The sequence below is a fragment of the Anopheles coustani genome, chromosome 2, assembly GCF_943734705.1.
Source record: "Anopheles coustani chromosome 2, idAnoCousDA_361_x.2, whole genome shotgun sequence".
In the NCBI taxonomy this organism is placed as follows: Eukaryota; Metazoa; Arthropoda; class Insecta; order Diptera; family Culicidae; genus Anopheles; species Anopheles coustani.
The window spans coordinates 68989995-69011691 of NC_071289.1; the positions used below are offsets into that span (position 1 = coordinate 68989995).

General features: G+C 44.6%; 1 protein-coding gene across 1 annotated transcript in view; it reads right to left on the reverse strand.

Moving 5' to 3' along the window:
* Window positions 1–2501: 2501 nt before the first annotated feature.
* Window positions 2502–21697, reverse strand: part of LOC131264894 (uncharacterized) — a 119736-nt gene continuing 100540 nt past the window's right edge. The window contains exons 6-8 of the mRNA XM_058267160.1: window positions 8759–8981; window positions 5286–5381; window positions 2502–3339 (exon numbers count right to left, since the gene is read on the reverse strand). Of these exons, the coding sequence (XP_058123143.1) occupies window positions 2502–3339; window positions 5286–5381; window positions 8759–8981 (1157 nt within the window). The remainder of the gene's footprint in view (window positions 3340–5285; window positions 5382–8758; window positions 8982–21697) is intronic.

Below are 21697 nucleotides of genomic sequence, written 5' to 3' on the forward strand. Positions count from 1 at the left end.
TATTAGTAGAATAAATCGAAATGGGCTCAAGTGATTTCTGTTTGATAAATGAGAGAACTTTAAACGAAAAATTAGATCACTGTCGGGGTCTGCATGGCATAGTCATCCTGAAAGTATGCAATCTGCCTAACAGGCACTCTTTTAAACGTAGAAAATAACTTCAAATCTATTTTTTCTCTTCTTTGAGAACTCTTATTTCTTTCCAATCTTATTGCATAATATAAGCAGAATAAATCTAAATTGACTCAAAATTAAATAAATTTAATAAATGTGAAAACTACAAAATAAAAATTAGATCACTTTCGGGGTCTATATGACAATGTCATCCTGAATGTATGCAATTTGCAGAACATGTGCTCAGTTTTAAATATTTCAAACATCAAAATTAACTTTGTTGCTAATTTTCGTTCACTTGTTTGAGGACTCATATTTCTTTCCAAATTGGACAACATTTAGGAAGGAAGCACACGGGTTGGGTTAATTTTTAAGAATTTATCGCTCTTTATTTTCTTTCATGCTCTTTGGTTACATATAAAATGAAAATATGATGAGTTTAACATTCATCTCGGCCATCTCTCCAAACGCTCGCGCCGATCGCCCGATGGACGATCGCAACCGATAACGCTAGCAAACCCATACTATCTGGTTTTGTCCACTTAGATTCTACTTAACGCTACCACACTTTAACATCTCCTCCGCACAACGTCCCCCCTTCTCTGGTAATCTGGTGATGAAGATAAGCCACTCTCGCTGCAAATACATAACACGTGCTCGCATATTCCACCGATGCATACCTCCACCTACTTCGTCTCAATCGGGTGTTTCGGGGCTTGTTTTGTGCCCCAGTCTACGGATTGGTTTAAATTGCCTTGCTCATTCGTCTTCTCGCTCCACTCTAGGATTGCATTAAATTACTAACAATAAAACATTCTATCTTGTCTATCGATTCTATACACAGATTTTGAACCGGTTGTGGTTGGGGTTTGAGAGTGTTTCTTTTGGGGGCATAAAATAAATGGTTAAAACTTTCCCTCGTGCACAAACGACACGATAATGGTTGGAGACAGCGTAAAAAAGAAGACCGTTCGAACGATCGCTTTCGATTGCGGAAGAAAAGTGAGGTTAAAAAACGGACAAAACAAACAGGAATGGTAAAATGGTATCGAATGCTATAGAAATAAACGTTCGAATTTTGGGATCGTCGTTTCGCCGCTTTATCCAAGTGGCCAGGCTGGAACACCGGAAACGCAAGAAGGGATCGACATGGCCGGGATGCCGGGAAGCACCCCAAACCGGGAACTAAAAGCACCTCCTCCTCCTCCTGCTCCACCGTCGTCCAATTTCGTTGCGGTTATTTCACCAAAATGCTCATGGCCTGCTGGTCTGTCGCGTTGCTTCCACATCCTTTCCAATCCATCCGTGCTTCCTTCCCACACACACACACACCGGCCACATGCACAAGCACACATCCTGCCTTGCATACACGATAGCACAACACACCCTCCGTTATTCCATTATTCAGGCACATATTAAATTAAAAATTAATCTACTTTACTCCTTTCACTCGCTCGCCGGCTCACCGTGGACCCGGTTTCCCGGTTTACTCCCCGTGAACGGAACCTGGTTCACGGGACGTGCATATACTGTAACTGTCGTTTCCGCGTGTGTTTCCGTGACTGTGGTTTTGTCGTGATTTTTGTCGTTTTCTGTTGTTTCTTTTTTTTCGCCCATTCCCGAAAATAAATGTCCTCGCGACAGCTGACGATGGCGGCTTGTTGTTGTGACTTGAAGTTCCGTTCGAAGCGCTTAAGCCAGGAAGTGGAACCACATCCGCCTTTTTCTCCCGCTTTCCGGTGAACCAGTTGCCCGTGATGTCCTGATTGGTGATGCGGTCCGACCTACCCCCTCCGTATCTGAGTTGATTATCCTTTCCCGACCCTTTCCCGTGCGGTAGGGGCTGCTTTTTGTTCACCTTGTTTTTCTACACGTCTATACAATTCCACAGAAATCCCAAGTTACTTGTTTAATGATTCAAAACTACACAACTCCCGTCGTTGGTTCGCTCGCTCGCTCGTTCGTTCGTTCGTTTGTGGGTGCATTAACTTTACCACTAGGTCACCGGTCGACCTGTGTACAACCTTTCGATGGAAAAGTTTTGCTCCAGTAACTTTCAGGCCCCTTTCCACGTGTGTCCTTTTTTACAGAATTGTTTTACTCCCCCTCGACGATGACCGGAAGTCGCTGGAGAACTCTACTGTGTGTTTGTGACTTTATCGGTTTTAGGCGATGTACGTTCGCACGACGTTTGGAGGAAGGTGGATGTAAGCTGCGGGTTCCCATTCCAGCATTCGGGACTCGCCACTCGATTGTCAGGCACAGCACACTAGATGTTCACGGTTCGTAGCACACTCGACGGGGCAGTATTTAGCGGCTTCCCGGGTAACTAAGCACCCGGAGGCGAAATGAAGATAGAACGAAACGCACTACGGAGTAGTCCTCATCTACAGTTGGCCGCCACCGGTGGACGATTTGCTCACCGGTATAACCGTGGCCACCAGGGGCGTCGAGTTGGAGTTTAATAATGTACACGTGGCACCGTTGCCGGGCGGCGAGGGAACCGTTCCACCGTTCGAGCCATTGCTGGTCGTGTAGACGGCCTTTGCCGGCCCGCTCGCGGATGGTTCAATCGTGCCGGATATGGTAACAATCGTGACCAGATCCTTCAGGCCGGTGTTGTAGCTGGTGGCGTGCGTCGGGTCACTACCACCACCATCGTTGCGCGGTGCTGCCGATTCCGACCGCGTATCGATTAGTGACGTGCCGGGTACGGAACTTCTCCGCTTAGTCGATGCCTCCCGGACCGAGCCCGCCGCCCCGATGCCCTCCGTCGACGGTACCATCGAGTGGCGCCGATCGTCGATTTTAATTATGGATGATGTATGATGAGCCGCCCCATCCGGCACGTTCGGGTTTCCTTCGCCACCCGCCAGCTCCTGAATATTATCATCCCTCGTATGGCCCAAATTTCTGCTGCATTGTGGTTGCGCTTGCGGTGTTGATGGCGACTGCCGGTGCAGCGTTTCTACGCCGAGATGCACCGAACGGTAGCTCGGCGGAAGGGTACTGTGGCCTTCGGCGTACGGATTCGGGGGGTGGTGCTCCGGTGGCCCGTTCGGCGAGCTGTTCACTTGCGGATCCGCACCCGGTGGCACATTGTTAACACTGTTGCTCGACCCTCCGCCGCCGCCACCGCCGACGGCGCCACTGATGATGCCGCTGATACCGCCGAATATGCTGTTGCTGCTGCCACCGTTGTTGTACCGCGAGCTCAGCGGTATTCTGGGGAGGAAGAAAGCAAACGGGAGAGGTAAGAAAAAATGAAGCAAAACAAAAACCCGATGGGCGAGAAAATGAACCTAATAGAATTTAATTTATCTTTCGCTGGCACAGACTCTCGGCCCTTTGCATCGTTTCCCAGAGTGCTATGATTAACGATAGTGTTTTCCAACGTTCGACTCATGGGCGTCTCGCGTGGAAAACGCCCACCGTGGCCAACGAACAAGTCGAGTGCACCGTGGGTTGAGGAGTGTGTATCGAGGACGAAATATCTAATTACTGTCCACTGGCAACATCATCACCATCGCGACTGGGACGGGTCCTCTCTCTGATTGCTGACGCCAGGGGAAATTTGGCGCAAAATTGCGTATACGCATGGAAACACATTTTATAAATTGTAAATAACGGCGATCGGCGAAAGGGAAATCAGTAGGCGTCCGGCAATACCCGGTCTACCCTTCTCAGCAACACCATCGACACAACATTTGCTTTTTCGTTTCGCAAATAGAACGAACAGGGACAAAACGGACAAACAAATAATATTGGCATCCGATGGAATGGAAAAAGTTAATTAAAGGTGACGATTCAAATATGTCATCAATATTAAATCAGCGCATCCGCATGTAACGTCAATTAACGAGAGGTTTTTTCTGTGTTTCGTTTCTCTGCGTGTGTGTGTGTGTTCTATGGATGCTAATGAGAGTAAACAGGGAAAAACGAACGCGCTTTTAAATGATCTCTGTAATTGTACAGTTACTCCCAAAAGCGAAAGTACAGTGTCGATTTGCTCGTTTAACTCCATTTATCTGGGTCTATTCTAATCGCAGCCCACTTAAAGGAGGGTCCCCACGAAAGAAATCGTTGCACTCATTATATCGACCATATAACGATACACTTGGTATGGTAATGTAGAAAAGATATCTAGGCATGCACTAAAATTCATATTATACGTTTATTTGAAATTTTTACTAAAAAAATATCTATTCTTGAACACACTTTATGGCGCTATTTTGACCCATCTGTGTAGCAGTTTTATCCCGCATAAAAATGCTTATTTTAATATTATTTATAAGTGTTTTATAGTTTAAATGATCTTTAAAATAAATTATGAATAAGTGAGAGAATAAGTGATTGCCAAAACTCCTGCACTAACCTTGTTATAGTACAATTTGTAACGCTACAAATATGCCTTTGACGATTTTGACAGTCCGCGCGATGCCTTCTTTGGCCTGTTAATTTAAGACGATTATTCTTTCACCATTTGCCGATAGTATTCTTTTCCTCCCAGTTGCTGGACTGTGGAATATTGTCGCCATAATATGTCACCAACTTTTTGTATTCAATATGCTTAGCAATAATGTGAGATTCGTTTCCTCAAATCAACGCCAATTTGCTCTCGTCACTCCTCCATTTTGCAACAAAATTGAAAACTCCAAGGATGAAAACAAATTTGCAAGCTGCTCTGAACCTTGTATGTCATAATTACCTATGCCTACTTGACCAAAGTAATGTAAAGGTTAAGATAATTGCGGTTTGACGAGCAAATCGACACTGTACCGTCACTTTTAGGAGCAACTGTATCTGCGATCTGAATGCTTAGAAAACAAAATACAGCCATTTTGTTTAAAGCTTCGAAAAACACACTTCCGAGAATGAAATTTAAACGCGATCAAATAAAACACGACACGGATATCTTTTCCACGCAAAGGCTCGATAACAAATGTGTACGATTAGGCACTCCGATGTCGTAAGCGACGTGCTCCGGAGGAAGACAAATCAATTACGTCGGGCAAATAACTTTCTCACCGAAGTTCGAGCTGATGGGCGGCACGCGTGCGAGGAAACATGTAACGAGCCCTCTCAAGGACACGTGTGTCTTTGGAAGGGTGGGCTTAGGGCAGAGGGTTTTTCTTTCCCCACCCCCCCCCCCCGAAAAAGCTCGTACTCACCTTAGCAGACTTCCGACGTTCGAGCGGTAGGTTGGTGGTGGAGAGGCGGTGCTACGCATCCTTCCCGACTGCCGGTCCCGGTCCAGGAGCAGTAACCTACGGTCGGTGGAGGAGAAGAAGAAGAAAGAAAGAAATAGAATCACACATACACACATGCTCGGGTTAATCCACAGTATCCTAAACCAAGCGAGAACGTGTTCTCCAACCACCGAGCTCCTTCTTTCCCTCCAAGGGCCAACCATTTTGCGAACATCCTTTTGGAGGCTTGAGATGATACATTTCTATCTATGTATAGCCATTACCGGCGCTCCTTTCATGGCGCCTTATTTAACGAGGATGGAAGTGCCGAGTTGGAGCTTTTTTTTTAGCTTCCTTCACCTTCTTCTTACGCCGTTTTAGGATCCTCTCCCGAGCCCACTCTCGAGCGTTCGTACGTAATTGAGATAAATGTAGCCCGAAACGACCCCGGGGTAATTACCGGCCATGTTTCACCTGGAGCCCGCGGCACGAGGGAAAATCGTCTGTTCAACGCAAACATGAGTATTCGCTTCCCGAGTGTGGGAGTGTGCCGGTGCCGTCCATCACCGTCAGATGTCGCCACACGGCTCCACCCTGGGCTGCTAGGATCGCGGAGAACTGGCGGAAACGCACTAATCGTAAGGTACGAGGGTGGCGACCGTTTGCCCCGAGCACATTTGTACAATTATTTTAATTTGTAATTACATTATTCAATCGTAACTGCAGTATTAGGCGGGATGTTGAAGTTCTGCCGTTCGGGATAATTAATTGGACATCGGACAAAGCCCTAGCGAGCCCCAGGATCGAGTAGCGTACCGGTGCGGGAGGGGGGAGTTTCCACACGTAGCGTAACCACACTCGGCAGTTCCTCCGATTTCCCCGGGACACGGGTTTTATCAGTTGTTGCAAATGCCACCCGTGCGGTTCACGCGATGTGGTTTATCTCGTTGCAAATGAAGCTTGATCTGGGGCGTCATTTCGGGTTCGGAAACGCATACCATGCTCGGTGGGGTTGCTGTTGTTTAGTGATTTGTGCTCCATTATGGTTTTGCGTCGGTCCGTCATTTCACCACCGAAATGCAACGCGGATGGTAATGGGTGCGATTTAATGTAATCAACAGCGAGCCTGGTGTCCAAAGTCAATAGGCAAAATGAGCACCGCAAACCAATGTACTACTGTGTCCAAAAAGTAAGGTGACTTTGGTACGCAAACTGTGCGCGTCCAAGGTATTGGCGGATTGTTATTTTTTAATTGTTGAAATATGTGTTTTTGACTTCTTCAGCAAATTTCATGTAAAAATATTCATCAGGATAGGAGATATGATTTTTTTGTGGCCTACTACACGTATGACCCTCGTTGACCCGACCCTGGGCACATTTGGGGAGCAAAGAATTTGCTTAAAATTTTGAATGCATAACTAATTTTTAGCTGCGGATTCGTTGAAATAGCTTTTGGCGATGCAGTAATGTCGAAAAAAATGTTTACGAGGGGTTTAGTGAATTCCAAAATGGCCGCCATGGCCACAATGGCCAAAATGGCGTCATGGAACACATCATCCTCAACGATTCGTCATTCGACAAAGCTCACGTTCAAAATTTTGAGGAATCAATGTTAAATAATCGTCAATTGATGATTAGAGACTTCACCGATGATATTGAAATATCGAAAGTATCAGAAAATACCATTTTAGAGGAGGTTTTGGGCCTGGAACTCGACTGGTACCAAAATCGTTGAATTTTTTTGAAAAAAGGTGTTGCGTTGAAGTGGGTGAAACAGCGCTATCCGACTAAATTGACAAGACGAAGTGCATTATTACTGTAGACGAGACTTGTGACTATGCTCCAGACTGTAAAACAATCAATCAATTGAATAAATACCGTGCCAGGAATAAGCCAGGACCAAAAAACTAGCCAAACGAGGGTCATACGTGTAGTAGGCCACAAAAAAAATCATATCTCTTATCCTGATGAATATTTTTACATGAAATTTGCTGTAAAAATCAAAAACACTTATAGCAACAATAAAAAAATAACAATCCACCAATACCTTTGACGCGCTCAGTTTGAGCACCAAAGTCACCTTACTTTTTGGACACAGTAGTATGTTGTATGATGTAGTTTTGGTTGAAAAAATTAACATTCTGAAAAGGCTATCAAGTGTGGAATTACAGTTGCGTATTTATAACATACTGCACCGATCGTATCGGGTGAAACTGGAACTACAAAGGTAATAGCCGGGTAAATATTTAGACTCAGAACATAATTGTGAATTTAGTGACAGGCTTGGGCAAATATTTGAAAAGCTAGTTGGTAAGCTGTTTTTAAACCATATCTAAAAGCTGAAATCTACGCATTAACAGTCCTAACAATAAAATAATTCAATTTTGATATCTTGCAAATATGTGCATACCAAGCAGCTTAGGGTAAGTGCTCTCATAGTGGTGCAACCAGTAGTGGTTGTAGTGGAATAAAACCCTAGCTCTACGACGAACTAAATACGATAGTATAAAATGTATACAATGTTCTTTTATCGTCAGCGGAGTGTTCAAACGATAAACCTTCCCATACTATATCAAATTAAGGCTCCAAAATTAATATTTCGCAAACAGGTTGTAGTAATATGCTGGATTCCTTAAGAATTAATCAGGTATACCATGATTTCCTTAAGGCTATAAATCACTGCAAAATGCATTTGTTTATGAGAGGTCTATGAGACCAATGCAGTGGTCTATGAGGAATGTTGGCGTTCCGTTTGAAATATGCTTCAAAAACAACATTACAGTCAAAATATATTCAGTCTTTTCCAAGTATTCTGTACTACCATCACTACAGGTGTAGGATACCACACCTTTAGGAATCATACACCATTAAAGGCACAACCGTCCTGGAAGAAATAAACGCTTTTATCGCGTATATTTTATGGTCTACGGTGAAAATAGATACTTTTCAGAAGATTAATGGCGTTTCGATAATAATTGGTAAAAACATGTAAAATATTGTGTTCGCTTACAAATTAAATCTTATTAGTTACATGACTAAAGAGAGCTCTGAAAAGCACCACTATTGGTACCATTACCCTAAATTATTTTAATTTTAGTTGTAAAGGAGGGGAAAAATGGAAAAGTCAAATAATTACTTTGGCAAAGCTCATGCCAAATGAACTAAACATGCAAAAGAGTTTTAAAGTGCAAAGTAATGATACAAAAGATTATTTATGCCTTCCGATGTGAGCCACACAAATACAGGATACACAGGATACAAAAAAAAGTCTTACAAACCAAAACTAAATAAATAATCACTTTAAAAATATAAATAAATTATGGTTAGCGCATTTATTGCGGCACTTTTTAGCAACCAAACTTTAATTTGCTCATACTTCACGTCAGGTGGTTGGAAAATGAATCCTCGCGGTCGCATGACGTTGCGTCGAAGCTAAACCCAAAATGGGAACTCACCTTAATCTGTACTCCTGCATGCTGGCCTGGTACGATGGCGGTGGTGGCCGATGCTGAAACTCGGGATACAGCAGTCCGTGTGGTGTGCTTCCACCTCGCCCGCAAGGCCTCCGCGAGCAGCGTCCCAGGTCGACGGTCGAGCCGAGCCCGAGACACGGCGGAGCGCCCGGGGCGGTCATCCGCCACGCTGCACCACTGACTGTCACTAGAATCACTCCGACACCTGAGGGGAGAGAACAGAGAGAGAGAGAGGAAGCAGCTCCTTTAATAAAGGTATACAACGAATCCGGAAGCGCCTGATACATAAATGGTGGATGGGAGCCCGAAAGCAGCGGGAGGAAATAAAAACTTTGCCATTAATTCAATCAACACTTCACACCGAGCGGGAATGGATTAAGGTTGGGTTGGTTTGATAACGGAAGGACAAGGAGTGAATTTAGCAACAATGCGCAAACTGCACATTAAACAATGGAAAATGGAGCTGAGCGTCATCAAGATCCGTCCGGGGCAGGGTCTGTTTCTGTTCTGCGACATTATGCTCCGGCTCCATTTACGCAAAACAAAGCGGCGAAACGCTGTCACCCATCGTTCGTGCGACATTCTGGAAAACTCGCGCAAAGTACCGCACGCGAATGGGAAAGTTTTTTAATTAAAATGTTAATTTTTCTCCCAACCGCCTTCGGTTACTTTTGTTTATAAAAATTCCTTACATACTCGCTACGTGCTTCCCGCGCAAAGGTACAAACACAAAAACACAACCGATCCGTTGGCAATGCACATTGCTCCGTTTAAGAGGACCCAATTGTCATCCTTTGCGCCAACCCAACAACGGGTCTTTTCTCGGCTCGTGTCCGCCGACATAATCGTCTGTTTCGCACCAACCGTGCCGTTCAGTTCGTACTGAAGACATAAAACACTGCATTAATTATAATCCCTACTTTATCTCCTTCCTTATTGCTTATTTATTGACGGCACGAAGTGAAACTTTATCAATTGTTTTGTGCTTCTGCCTTCCGAAACCATCGCATAATGGGCGTCCTTCATGTCTTCATCCATGGTGCCGACACCGTTCCCAACAAAAGGCTCATTTTTCTCGATGGTTTCCCATATTTTTGATCCTACTTATTCGTTTTCCCTCGCCTCATTCATGCTCGCTGTGGCTAAAAAAAACTTTCGATTGAGTGTGTTTTCGCTGTGTTCTTTCTTCAAACCGCCAACCAAGAACGGAGGAAAGAGGGATATTTAATTCAATGAAACACACTCATTCACCACGACGCTCCGGCGCTTCCCTTATCAGCGGCATCGCAGCCATCGGCAGGCCAGAACGGCCACCGGACGGAGTGATTCAATTTTCTAACCGAAGGGAAAATTAATAATAATCATCGTAAACGGGCGGAATGGAATTCGCGGCGCGCAGATTTGGATCCGGAGGCCCTTCCGGCCCGGCTCTAATGAGACTGCGGGAAATCATAACATCAAGCACATGTACAAAAAAATGTTGAGTGGCCAGCAAACCCCCTTCCCCTTCTTTTGTCTGCCCGCATATTCTGCGATGGAAATCATCACGCCTCGATGGGGATGAAAATGATGGTAGAGAAACTTTTCTCCACCCAACTTCGGGGGAGTCCTTCAAACTCGGAAAAGCTGATGCACGTTGGGATGCTGGAGGGAATCGAAAAGAATTTCCCCCTTCCTACAAAAAAGAAAAACGGACCCCAAAAAGAATCGAATGATTCATCCTGAAATTTATTGAAAATTCCTCAAGCATTTTTATTAGATTTTCAGATCGAATCACGACGAATCGGAGAACATTAACGAGCGCTAACGGTTGTAACAGTTTCATTATAGTTTTTCAAATGTCCTCCCTTCTCTCTTGGACCACTTCAGCGCTACCCTCAGAACGAATTAAAGTAATTGATTTCGGCTGCAGAAAGGTGAAAAACCGATGGAAAGAACGTGCCGATAATGTTCCCAATTGTGACCATCGGCCACGGCTGGCCACGTTACACGGATAATTGAACCGGAAGTCGTGTTCACGATTCAGCTTGATGGAGAGTAAAAAGTTTTGAACTTTTTTTTTCTTTCGCCCCTTAACATCTTCAACATCATTTCCATAATTCCCCGCCGATGGCAAAGAAATAAACGTTACGAAATCTTCATGATATCTCACTTGATTTGAATATGAAAACACATCCCGACTGCGGGATATGGCGTCAGATTTAAGGGAGCGTTTTCGGTGGCTTAGCGATGGGCTTAAGGAATAATCCTTTTTAGAAAAGTAATATTGAAATCATATTCCACGAGAGCGCCGCACCGTCTCTTCACGGTTTATGAATCATACCGAACGAAAAGGGCTGTATATTTTTTTTGTGATGCTCCTACCGTGGAAGTTTATCCTTCGTCTTCGCTAACCTTAAATACTCGAGTGTGTGAAGGGAGACCCAAACCTTGCGGGTCGGAGTGTTCATTCATAAATCATGACGTTTGGCACGGGGTTGGAAAAAAAACCCCACCCAGGAACGAGCAGCAGAAGACACGTTCTTAAACCACAGCAAAAGTGTGAAACGAAGCAGCAAAACCTTAAAAAATAACAGATAAAAAAACCTACGAAACAAACCGACCGAAACGAGCATGGGATGGGGGGCTTGGGACGACGAATGGAAAATCCACATGTTCGCTGCAAATCTTCTGCCCAGCCAGGGATGGGAAAAACGGTGGCCCCTAATGTGCACCCGCCCCGTTACCGTTGTGGTTTTGTGGTTGTGGCGGTAATATAGGACAAGGGAAGAAGCCATAGAGGAAAACCAAAATCTCGTACACACAGCCAAATATGGTAGCGACAGGGTAAAAGAGCTTTTCACAAAATAGTTTGCGTGTTTTGCCGGTTGCGGAATTAAGTTTGTCATCCTAATTGATAGCCTTATTTTCGTGCTGGCCATTAGGGTGCAGGGCGCGGCGGTTGAATGTTTGGGCACCGATGTATGTAGCACCATAAGGGAGTATGCTAACGAAGTTTATGCAAAATTCCTACGGAAGGAAAAACACTCCAAAATTAGGTGAAAAACATGACATTTGGCTGGTGGTGAATTTGTATAATACATTTTCGCTTACACAAAGAGAAGAACAGATTACTTTGACGAATTGAATATGTGGTTAGCGGTCAATTTTAACATGCTTAGTTTATAGTGTTTAATGCCATATAACATCCGGATTAACATAATTTTGCATCATTTTTCTTCCTCCCAAGAAATGATTCATGCACACCAAAGTGTTGCACTGCAATTAAATTTTGCCAGAGAATTTTCCCATACGGCACGGCCTGTTCCTGTTTGTCACAAGACAAGAGATAGACACACATTCTGTCAGTTCACAATTGCACATTAATCGCAAACCCGATCCTGAGAAACTAAGCCCGTCACCGTCGCTGGTGCGACACGCAGAAAGCTGGTGTTGCCTTCAGTCTGCAGGGCCGGGAAAGTGAGGAAATAACGAAAACGATTTTGTCTCCCGACTCGTCCTAAACTGTCACACTCGACACGCTGCGCATAAATCATAATCAACGCAAACAAAAGGGCAGAACGTTCGTTTTGCGAACGAGCGAGTCAGTCGTGAGTGATCGTCCGCCTCGCACATGCGTCTGCCCAAGCCTATGGGACATCATAAATCATCAACACTTTACAAAACTCTCCTGCACTCCGGACCCCCTTTTACACCCCGGGCAGCCACCTTCGCTTGGATGATGGCTTCGGATGGTACATTATCCACAAAAGGGAGGCCAAAGCATTGCGCACTCTGGAAGTGGAGCAAAAAGTCGCCCGAAGCAGTTCGGTCGGTCCGGTTTTTTATGTACGATCGAATCGGTTCACTTTCGATTTTAACCGTTCCCTCGGGGGAATCGACAGACGGGACCCCAAACGTCACCATTATATGGGCCGTAGGCTTTTTCAAACGCCTAACGGGTTGTTCCCTATGGCAGAGATTTGGTTTGTGGGTCGTAAAGTAAAAATAAATCGTTACACTCGCACGAAAACGGTTCGGTTTATGTTACCGATGGAATGGATTTAAATGTTGAACGCACTTCTTCCCATCCCGAGAACCACCCGGCCAGGGGTGCACTTTAAGCATCGGAGTTGCATGAAAAGTCCCGTTGCCGAGTGACCTTTCGAAAGGCTCCTTCAATCAGTCTCAACCGGACGCGTACGGAAGAGAGTACAGTTCGGTACTTAAAAGTACGGCGCGCGCGTCATACGAGGACGTCACTTGTGGGGAGGGAACGGGGCGTGAAGCATAAACGGAACCTTATGCTTAGTCTACACGAAGCGCAAAGCAACCTTTGCAAACGGTAAAATGCTGTGAGTTAGCGGTAAAATGCTGTCAGATGGACAGTCAACTGTCAGAATGTGCGCAAATGTGTTTTTCGGTCGGCGAGTGAAAAATAGATTTGTAAACATTTGCGCACCAGGTATAGAGTGCCGGTGGATGGAAAATAGTTGTTTGTGATGATGTACAGTGGTTGTTGATAAGATTTCAGTGTACACAATACCCCTGTGCTGTTTTTTTTACAGTAAAACAATCAAATCAACATTGAATGCCCTTTCATCTGCATCGGCTCACGAATAGCAACGTCTACACGAAGCGAAAAAAAGTGGCAGCAAAATCGACATTTGCGCGTGTATTTTCAGAGTTTTGCGCCTCGTGTAAACTAAGCATTACACAATCCGATCCGTACCGAACGGCGAAAACACATTAGGTCGTGAAGTAGGTCATCATCAAGTGCATATGTACATCCAACCCACTCCAACATGGAATAGGGAGAAGAAACTTAGGTGCCCCACTGGTTTTAAGGAGCAATTTCATCGTTCACCCACCTACACATACACACACACGTGATGCGATACGAAAAGTCACTTGTTTCACGGGGAGGGAAGAAACTCTTCGAAAGGAGAACATTCTCTGGTACGGATGAAAATTGGCTGCCGGTAATATTTTCATTACTCAACAGCAAAGGAAGGGGGTTTTCTACCAGTTTAAAAACATTCTACCAATCGTTTTCGTTTGCAAGGCAGCAATTAACAAGACTGTCACTAAATTCGTTTGAACTCGATTTTGGGCAACTGTTCTAAGTAGTCTGATAAAGGAAAATTATGAGATCAGAAAACAGGCCACCAAAGCATGATATCTGTCATAATTTTTCACTTATTTTTAGCGTTGATCGTCTTTTAACGTATCCTTGATGGGATTAATTTTTGAGTAAGAAAACAGCAAGTATGATTGTAATCTAAGTTGACGACTAAGATAAAGTTTAAAAAACATTGTAGACACCTTGACCATAATGTTGCAAATATTGTATGGTTGATCATTACATTATTTCTTAAACAAAGAAAATTGAATATAATTGTTTCTTATACTTTGGGTGTCAATGTGAATCAGGTTTTGTACAGTTAACTGCCATACATGGATCAGATTTTGTTTTATTGATATTAGTGAAACTATGTTTATGTTCTATTATCTTGCAAACGTTATTAAATAAAATTTTTATTATTTTGTAAGAAGTTTGGGTTTTTTTTAATGTTTTTTTTTGTTTGAACTTGTTTGTGATTTATTTTAAAAAATTGTAACCTAACGTTCGGTATTATTCATTATCACGGTCATAATGACATATTTACTCAATCATATAACATACTTCTGTCACTCATCTTCTGTTCAGAGAATGTTCTACTCTGACTGCATAAAAGTAGATGCTTCCCTGTACGAGGTAATCGATTTTTACTACCCCCTTCCCCATTCCGGCGGCTTGTTCAGCGAGATTCCTGCAGATTAAGGCGCCATGCCATTTGAAGCCCACACCATTGCCCACCCATGCCATTACGAGCTGGTTGCTTTTGAGGTTGCCGAAATGCAATTCGATTTTCTTCGGCGCCGACGCGCGCAAAACTAGACACATTTTCACATCCCTCGTGTGTCTCGCTCGGGATTTTAACTAGCCAGAACGGAACTAGCCGGCCCGGTTGGCCACGTGTGGGAAAATTACTGCATGAAAGCGTTAAGAAGGAAGTTTTATTTTCCATCCTCCTCCCCACAACTTAGACTTCTCTTACGGACGTTCCTCCTTCGAAGTCGGAATAAGGTCATGCTGGTGTGAAATATCGTGTTGGAAGAAAAGGGCAGCCTGTGCTGTCGAGGATAGAAGATTTAAGATGGCGGCAGATTAGCACCGATCGCCGGCAGGGAAATTGATGATGGTGCACTGACACCCACACACACATAAACCTACATTTCGCAAGCAAGATCAATCGAAGTGGTTCGATCGCGGCAAAGTACGCCTTTGTTTTTTGCAGTCGGCGGTCAATTTTCCATGGTCGACCCGCATTCACTGGCAACTTTTCCACCTGGTTTGTTGCTGTTTTTTTTTCTTCTATTCCCACCAGAACACCAAGCAAACGGAATGGAACAATTAGTTTAATGGACTTTCGTTTTATTACACTTTCCCAACCGAAAGCCGGCGTCTCCCGGAGGGTTGGATTCAGGTGCAATAAATTTAAACCCGTTCAGCTTCACCCGCTGCATCCAACACGAGGCAGTGTGTTTATATATATACATGTGTGCATGTTTGAGAGCAAACATAATAAAAACCACTCTGGCTGTTGTTGCCTTTGGAGCTGAAGAAACTCTTTCAAAACCGGTTCCGAGCGCTGGAAGAAACCACGGAAGGTGCACCAGAAGATGGGAACCGGAAAAATTGTTTGTAATTAGGACCAATCACGGGCGTATCGTTGGCGTAAGGGATTGAGATGAATTTCCGACAATTATTGGCTATCGATTCGGTCTCCCCGGGGACGAGGGAGCTGCATTGGATTGCGCCAACGAACGAAAGTGATTGTTAACGGTGCGTCTGTCTGCAGGTCGAGCAGATAAAACTGTTTCCAAATTTATATAAAACCATTTAGTAACGCATTGAACGTGATTTATGGGAAGGAGTGGGTGAGAGGGGTTGTGTTTTATTTAAGGATTATAAAGAAAAAGACGAACAATGTTGAACACAGATTGAACACATGGAAATAAAATAAGCTTTCTGGGGAATGTTATTTCAACTATCATTGAAATGACGTTGCATCACAGAAATGGAAATAAACGGTTTTCCAACCCTTCGCTATTCGAATACCGAGAATGCGGTATCCGAGACATAAATCCTGCCGGTTGTACGGGCGTCGCTAAAATATTATTCTAATAAATCCATAAACCATGAAACCGTGCATCTATTAAACGCTCATTATTATCGCCAGTCATACGTGAAATTTCGCGCCCCAACATCAGGGGGAAACGGTGCGGTTTCCGGCAGTAGGAAAGGAACACGTTGGAAGGGTTGTATTTCCGCGCGCCACACATATCCGACGCCACTAATTAGAGCCAACCCAAATCAGACCGATTTGTGTGCGGGGTCGTTTGACAAAATGCACCGTTTTACACTTCTCCGCACGGATGTTTTCCGCCTGCGTGGTGCGGTCAAAGTGCGCACGTGAGCCGAGTTCCAGATTGATTCCGCTGCGTGACGATGAAGCTCGGTCCGCTGTCGTGGGGCTTTCCCACGGGAAAACCCGGGATAGAATCTCCACTCGGACTGCAGCATTGCTGCAATTCCGCCGTCCGGTGCAGTATGCCGCTTTCGTGGTGAAATCAAGCCAAACTCACACACACACACACACACAAAGGTTGTCGGGTGCAAGCAGACACATTAGAAATACCGATTCCGGCCGGCGCACACCCGCATATCAGCGGACCACATTTATGTTATAAAAATAACACCAATAAATATGCGACCACCGAGAGTCATTCGGTGAGCGGCTTTTCCGAAATGCGGTAATTAGAATGTAAGCCATACTGCTTTAGCCCGCGCCGCACATCCCACATTTTCCCCAAACCCAACAGGGGTGGCGTGGGTGGCAAACGATTCCCGAATGCGAATGGGCGGAAAATTGCACTCGCCAAAAGGGGGGGCACACAACATTTCCCTTAACCCCACATGGCCCGTTTCCATGTCCACCGTCGTTTTGTTCAGAGATTCAGAGCCCTTTTGTAGCCGTTTTTAGTTTGTTTTGTTTCTCCTGCCCATGCAGAATAGAAAATTGCACGAATTGCACACGATGCACTTGTTTGTGCAATTGTTTGCAGTGGTTCGGGAGGGAATTGCTTAAATTTAAACGTTTCACCCGGGTGCATTTCAGCACACATAAACCTATGTAGGGACGCTAACAACAACGAGCTGGCGGGTGAAAATTGGTCAAATTAAAGACGATGATACTTGGGGCGCCCTGAGAGAGCTGTTAAAGCTTAACCGGTGTCGACAGTGTTTTTGGAGAGCAAAGTGGAGTGATTTGACCAGTACGGGAAGGATTTTAATGACTTATAGCGAAAACAGGTTTTAGTTTGACAGAGCGAGGATTGGGAAAAAAGGTGTTTCAAGAAACATTAAAGTAAACGACAATCCTTTAACTTTCTCGTTTGGCAAAGTGTTACGAAAAAGTTGTTGAGCCAGTCACAAACACCGAGGCGTGGGCTTAACTATATTACATTAGTGCTAACAATGTGAAATCTATGTTTTGTGGTAACTTTATGGCGAGACATCTTAATTCAAAAAGCATTAAAACATTATCCCATGAAAAACAGAATGGTGAGATGAAACCACCATAACACTGCATTAAAATAAAACTAAACAAACATATAACATAGCCGATGCGAAATAAACTGAAAAACAACCGGCCCGCTCTTGACGTTGTTTTTCAGCGTGAAAGATGATTCTGCCGGTTGGAAAATTGCAACAAAATTGCATCTTTGATGATAAGCTAACAATGAGCGTTGCGGAAGGAAGTGAAACTTCTGCTGTAGTTCTCTCTCTCCCTCCCCGTTCTCTTCGCCGTGATCGTGACAAACACGATGGAAAAGTAAACTATTTGCGTATGCCGGCGCATGCGAAAGCCTTTTCCCGATCCCGAGCCCGGATCCTTTTCTAGCTGACTGATGATGTCGAAGACGATAAGCAGCTGATGCCGACTCGGACGACGAAGATGATGATGCTAACTGAACCGACTTCAGAGAACTTCATCATGGTGCTGGGAAAGATGATGCCAATGTGGAACGTGGAGTGATGCACTTTGAGCCAACCAAAGCGATGCAATCTCTCTATCTTATCTTTTTCACCGATGGGTAAACAATGTGAAAAAAAAACTTTATCCACTGCAGGAAATTTGTTTAAAATTTAATTTTCCTGCTATCCTTCTACGGTGATTCCGGGACAGGAGTGAGTCGTATGTTGATGGGAACGTAACGAAATTGAAAATATTTGTATTTGAACAGGAAACACAAATGTTGGCAAATGTCTAGACGGAAGTTTCTGAACTCTGAAGATGAGCCCAATTTAGATAATCAGAATTTAAATACATATCATCTTCCGCTTTCATTAGTTCAGATATTCTTAAAGCCAGGGTGGTCTTCAATTATGTTAGGTTGATTGCCTTTTTGAGATTTTTTGTGTGCGAAACTATACGGTTTTTACTCGCCCTCATTAATCACCGTAGAAGGATGCACTTCTAAAATAACAGTGAAAAACTACCTTCTCATCAATCGAACACGGGCCAAAGCCTCCTTACGCTTCGGTAATTTAACACTTCAACATCGCCAGAAGTCGAGTATTCGCCTCGGAACAAACGCAACGCATCGCACTCGAGCGAACGCGATAACGTGGACGGCCGACGGCTCGTGGCTCTCGTTGAGAGTCGTTCAAGAAACTCGACCGTATTGTTGTGAGGCTCGCGAGGTCGCTCCCTAATGCCGGCGGAGGCCCACACTTACACGCCGTGGATTATTATATGGTTCAGTTAACGACGATTATGCTCAAGTGAGCAATTCTCCAATCGTTTCTCCGTTCCACCACCACCACGAGATGCCTCCCCCGAGTGCCAACAGAAGGGCCATTCCGGTTGGGCATAAAAACCTTCCTCCAATCTCCATCCTAGGCCTCCTCCTTCCCCCCACCGTTCCTTTTGCACACAAAATGCAAGCCGATGCCGAAACAAAAACGACACAGACGTACAGCGCTCGCGGAAAATATGCACCAGGAGGAACATCAACATTAAAAAGAGGAAAGAAAACCAAAAGCAGGAAACAAAATCCACTGTTCCTCCGATGTGTCTACGGGCGCAACCGTTATCATTATTGCATTTTAAATTGAAACCATAAATTTTCGGCTCCTTTGGCGATGGCGCGAAAACGTCGCGTTCACGGGGAGGTTCACGCTGGAAGACGCGCGAACGAGCACGCGCCCTTTGCATTCATTCGCGCCAGCAACGGCCCGGGCCTCGTGCTGTATAAAAATTGCAACATATTTATCATCCTAGAGGTGGCTAGAGGGTTCGCTCTATTCAGAACGCCCTGCACTCCGGTTCCATTTCGGTTGAGCTACTTTTACGACCTTTACGGGTACGATGCGCGAAAACGGGGCGAAAAAAGGGTTTTTCCTGTTTCTTCACGGTCCGTTTCCGGTGGAATTCATTTCCCTGTAAAACAGGTTGAATGTTGCCTGGGGAGGATTTGAACCCGTACCCGGAATAAAAGGATTAGAGAACGGTATAACGGGTCACGGGTTTAATTTCCACCCACGAGGTTAAAGGAAAATGTTCCTACAACAGACGCACCGAAGTAGGCTTGTAATCTTTTGAAGAAACAATAATCATGCTTCGGAGCTGGTTTTCAACCGTCAAACGAACCCAATTTCTACGCAACGGCTTCCCACAACACGGAAAACGAACCGGTCGGTGAATATTTCACCTCCGATAAACAACCTTCATTTGGTTCTTATTGAATTTCATGACCCGAAAATAAAAATCTCTCCACGCTCTTTATTAATTTCATCATTCTGTTAGTTCAGTATCCGCGAAAAGTGCGGCCACAAAACCAGTGACGCTGGGTGCTTCATTTAGAACATCCGGCTGCATCACGATCCGATTCCGATTGGGGCACCCCCGGGCGACTGGATCAATATTTGCGATATCGTTGGCCCGGGCCGGAAAGTTTGCGATCGGAAAACCGCAAACAAATTTGAGCTAGCCCGAGAGCGAACCCGGTCGGGCACACAAATAGCTTTGGGGATGATTTCGAAGCTTGGGTTGTTTTCGTTTTTGCAACCGTCGATGGGGAGAGTGCAACGGTTTTTTGCTGCCCTTTAGCCCAATTTTTCTATCATCGGGTTTTTCTTGTGACTTTTATTTTTTTTTTTTTTTTTTGGGGAGAGGAGTGCAAAAATTGTTTTCACGATCCGCTTTGTCGGCGGATGCGATCCAATTGCATAGTGATTCGAGTCGTGGATTGCGAGTTGACCCTGGCAAGGTCGCAGGTATCGGTGTGGGCACAGGTTCTCTCCTTTCGTCCGGGGCAACCGGACCCGATCCCTTGGCAACGACGCGCTCTCGCAAGTTCCAAATTTTGCGGCGCTAGAGGCATGGCATGGCAATCTGGCGAATAAAAACTAAATCCGATTTGGGTGATGGTTTTTTGGCAAATAATTCCTTCGTCCCGACACGGGAAAAAAACGTCCACCTTTCAGACACTTTTGTCTGCCAGGAACTCCGGCAAAAGCTCGTGGTTGAGGCGATGTAGCTTTCCTTGTTTTTTTTTTTTTAGATTATGGGCAAAAGAGGAAATAAAATGGTACATTTTTTGAACCTCGCCTCGGAAGGACGGAAAAGATTTATCTCTGCCAGCTCCGTTCTAGTATGCTTTTCTTTTCTTTTTTTTGTTATATTTTCGGCCAGCAAGTCTAACTAAAAACAGCAACTGATCCGCTGTACTTGCCAAGTGGCCCGAGAGTGCGGGGAGAGATTTTCATGCTCACGACATGCAGGAAGCGCCGGAACGCAAAAAGCCAAACAGTTTTTCCACCTATTCGGCACCAGAGAGCAACGAAAACCCGAAAAGAAAATACCATGAACGCATTAAAGCTGACAGTGTTTTTCGCTTTCCTCCAACAATAGGTCCACGATATGACACTGGTTGTTATGTGGGTGGTTTACGACTGTCCCGGGTTTTTTTTTTGTGGAAAATCAACAACCGAAAGGCGAGGAAAAACTGTCACTGAACGTTCTTATGGCAGTATTGTGCGGGAGAAATTTGTATGAATATTTATTTTGGGGTCGGTGTTGTGGATCAAGCTTACAAAACTGAAATCCTCATAAAAAACTATAAATCCTTGTTCGTCCATAGATGGTTTGGTAGATTTTCCCCTGTTTTGCATTCCGTGATTCAGACTCTATCAATCAATAACAACTTTTACATTATATCATTTTCGTTTTTTTTCCCAACCCTTAGGACAAGCCCCCGAGAGTGATTGAACCGTCCAATTGGTCGCCTTAGGAGGTACTCTGCACCCAAAAGTGCTTAAAGTCGAATTCAAATAGACCCACACTAACGGGCCGCCGTTGGGGATGCTGTGCGTTGTCGGTGTCCCATTCACTGGCGCACCGCGTAGGCTTTGACGACTTCATCGACCAAACCTCGGGCCTAGCCCAAGCAAGATGAAGGCACGGCTTCGGAAAATCGATATAAATAAATTGAATTCATATTTTATGAACCCCTCGAATGCTCCAAATTCGAGGAATGGCATGAAAATGGAAAGGCAACGCCTCTGAAGAGCGTACTTTCGAATGAACTTCAAATCAAATGCGGGTTCTGTTGTCGCGTGGGATCTGTTTCCATTTCACTTCGGGGCGGAATACGACCTGAACAGTGTGTAGGTTGTCAATCCTGTTTGTCGTGGTGATTTACTCGAAGTGAGTGACACTTTTCCGAACATGGTTTACAATAAGCGTAAGGTGGGTTAATGGAACCAGAAGACTTAATCCAATTCAAATTATCTCCAACCATAAGGAACGCAACTTCAACGACCTAGTT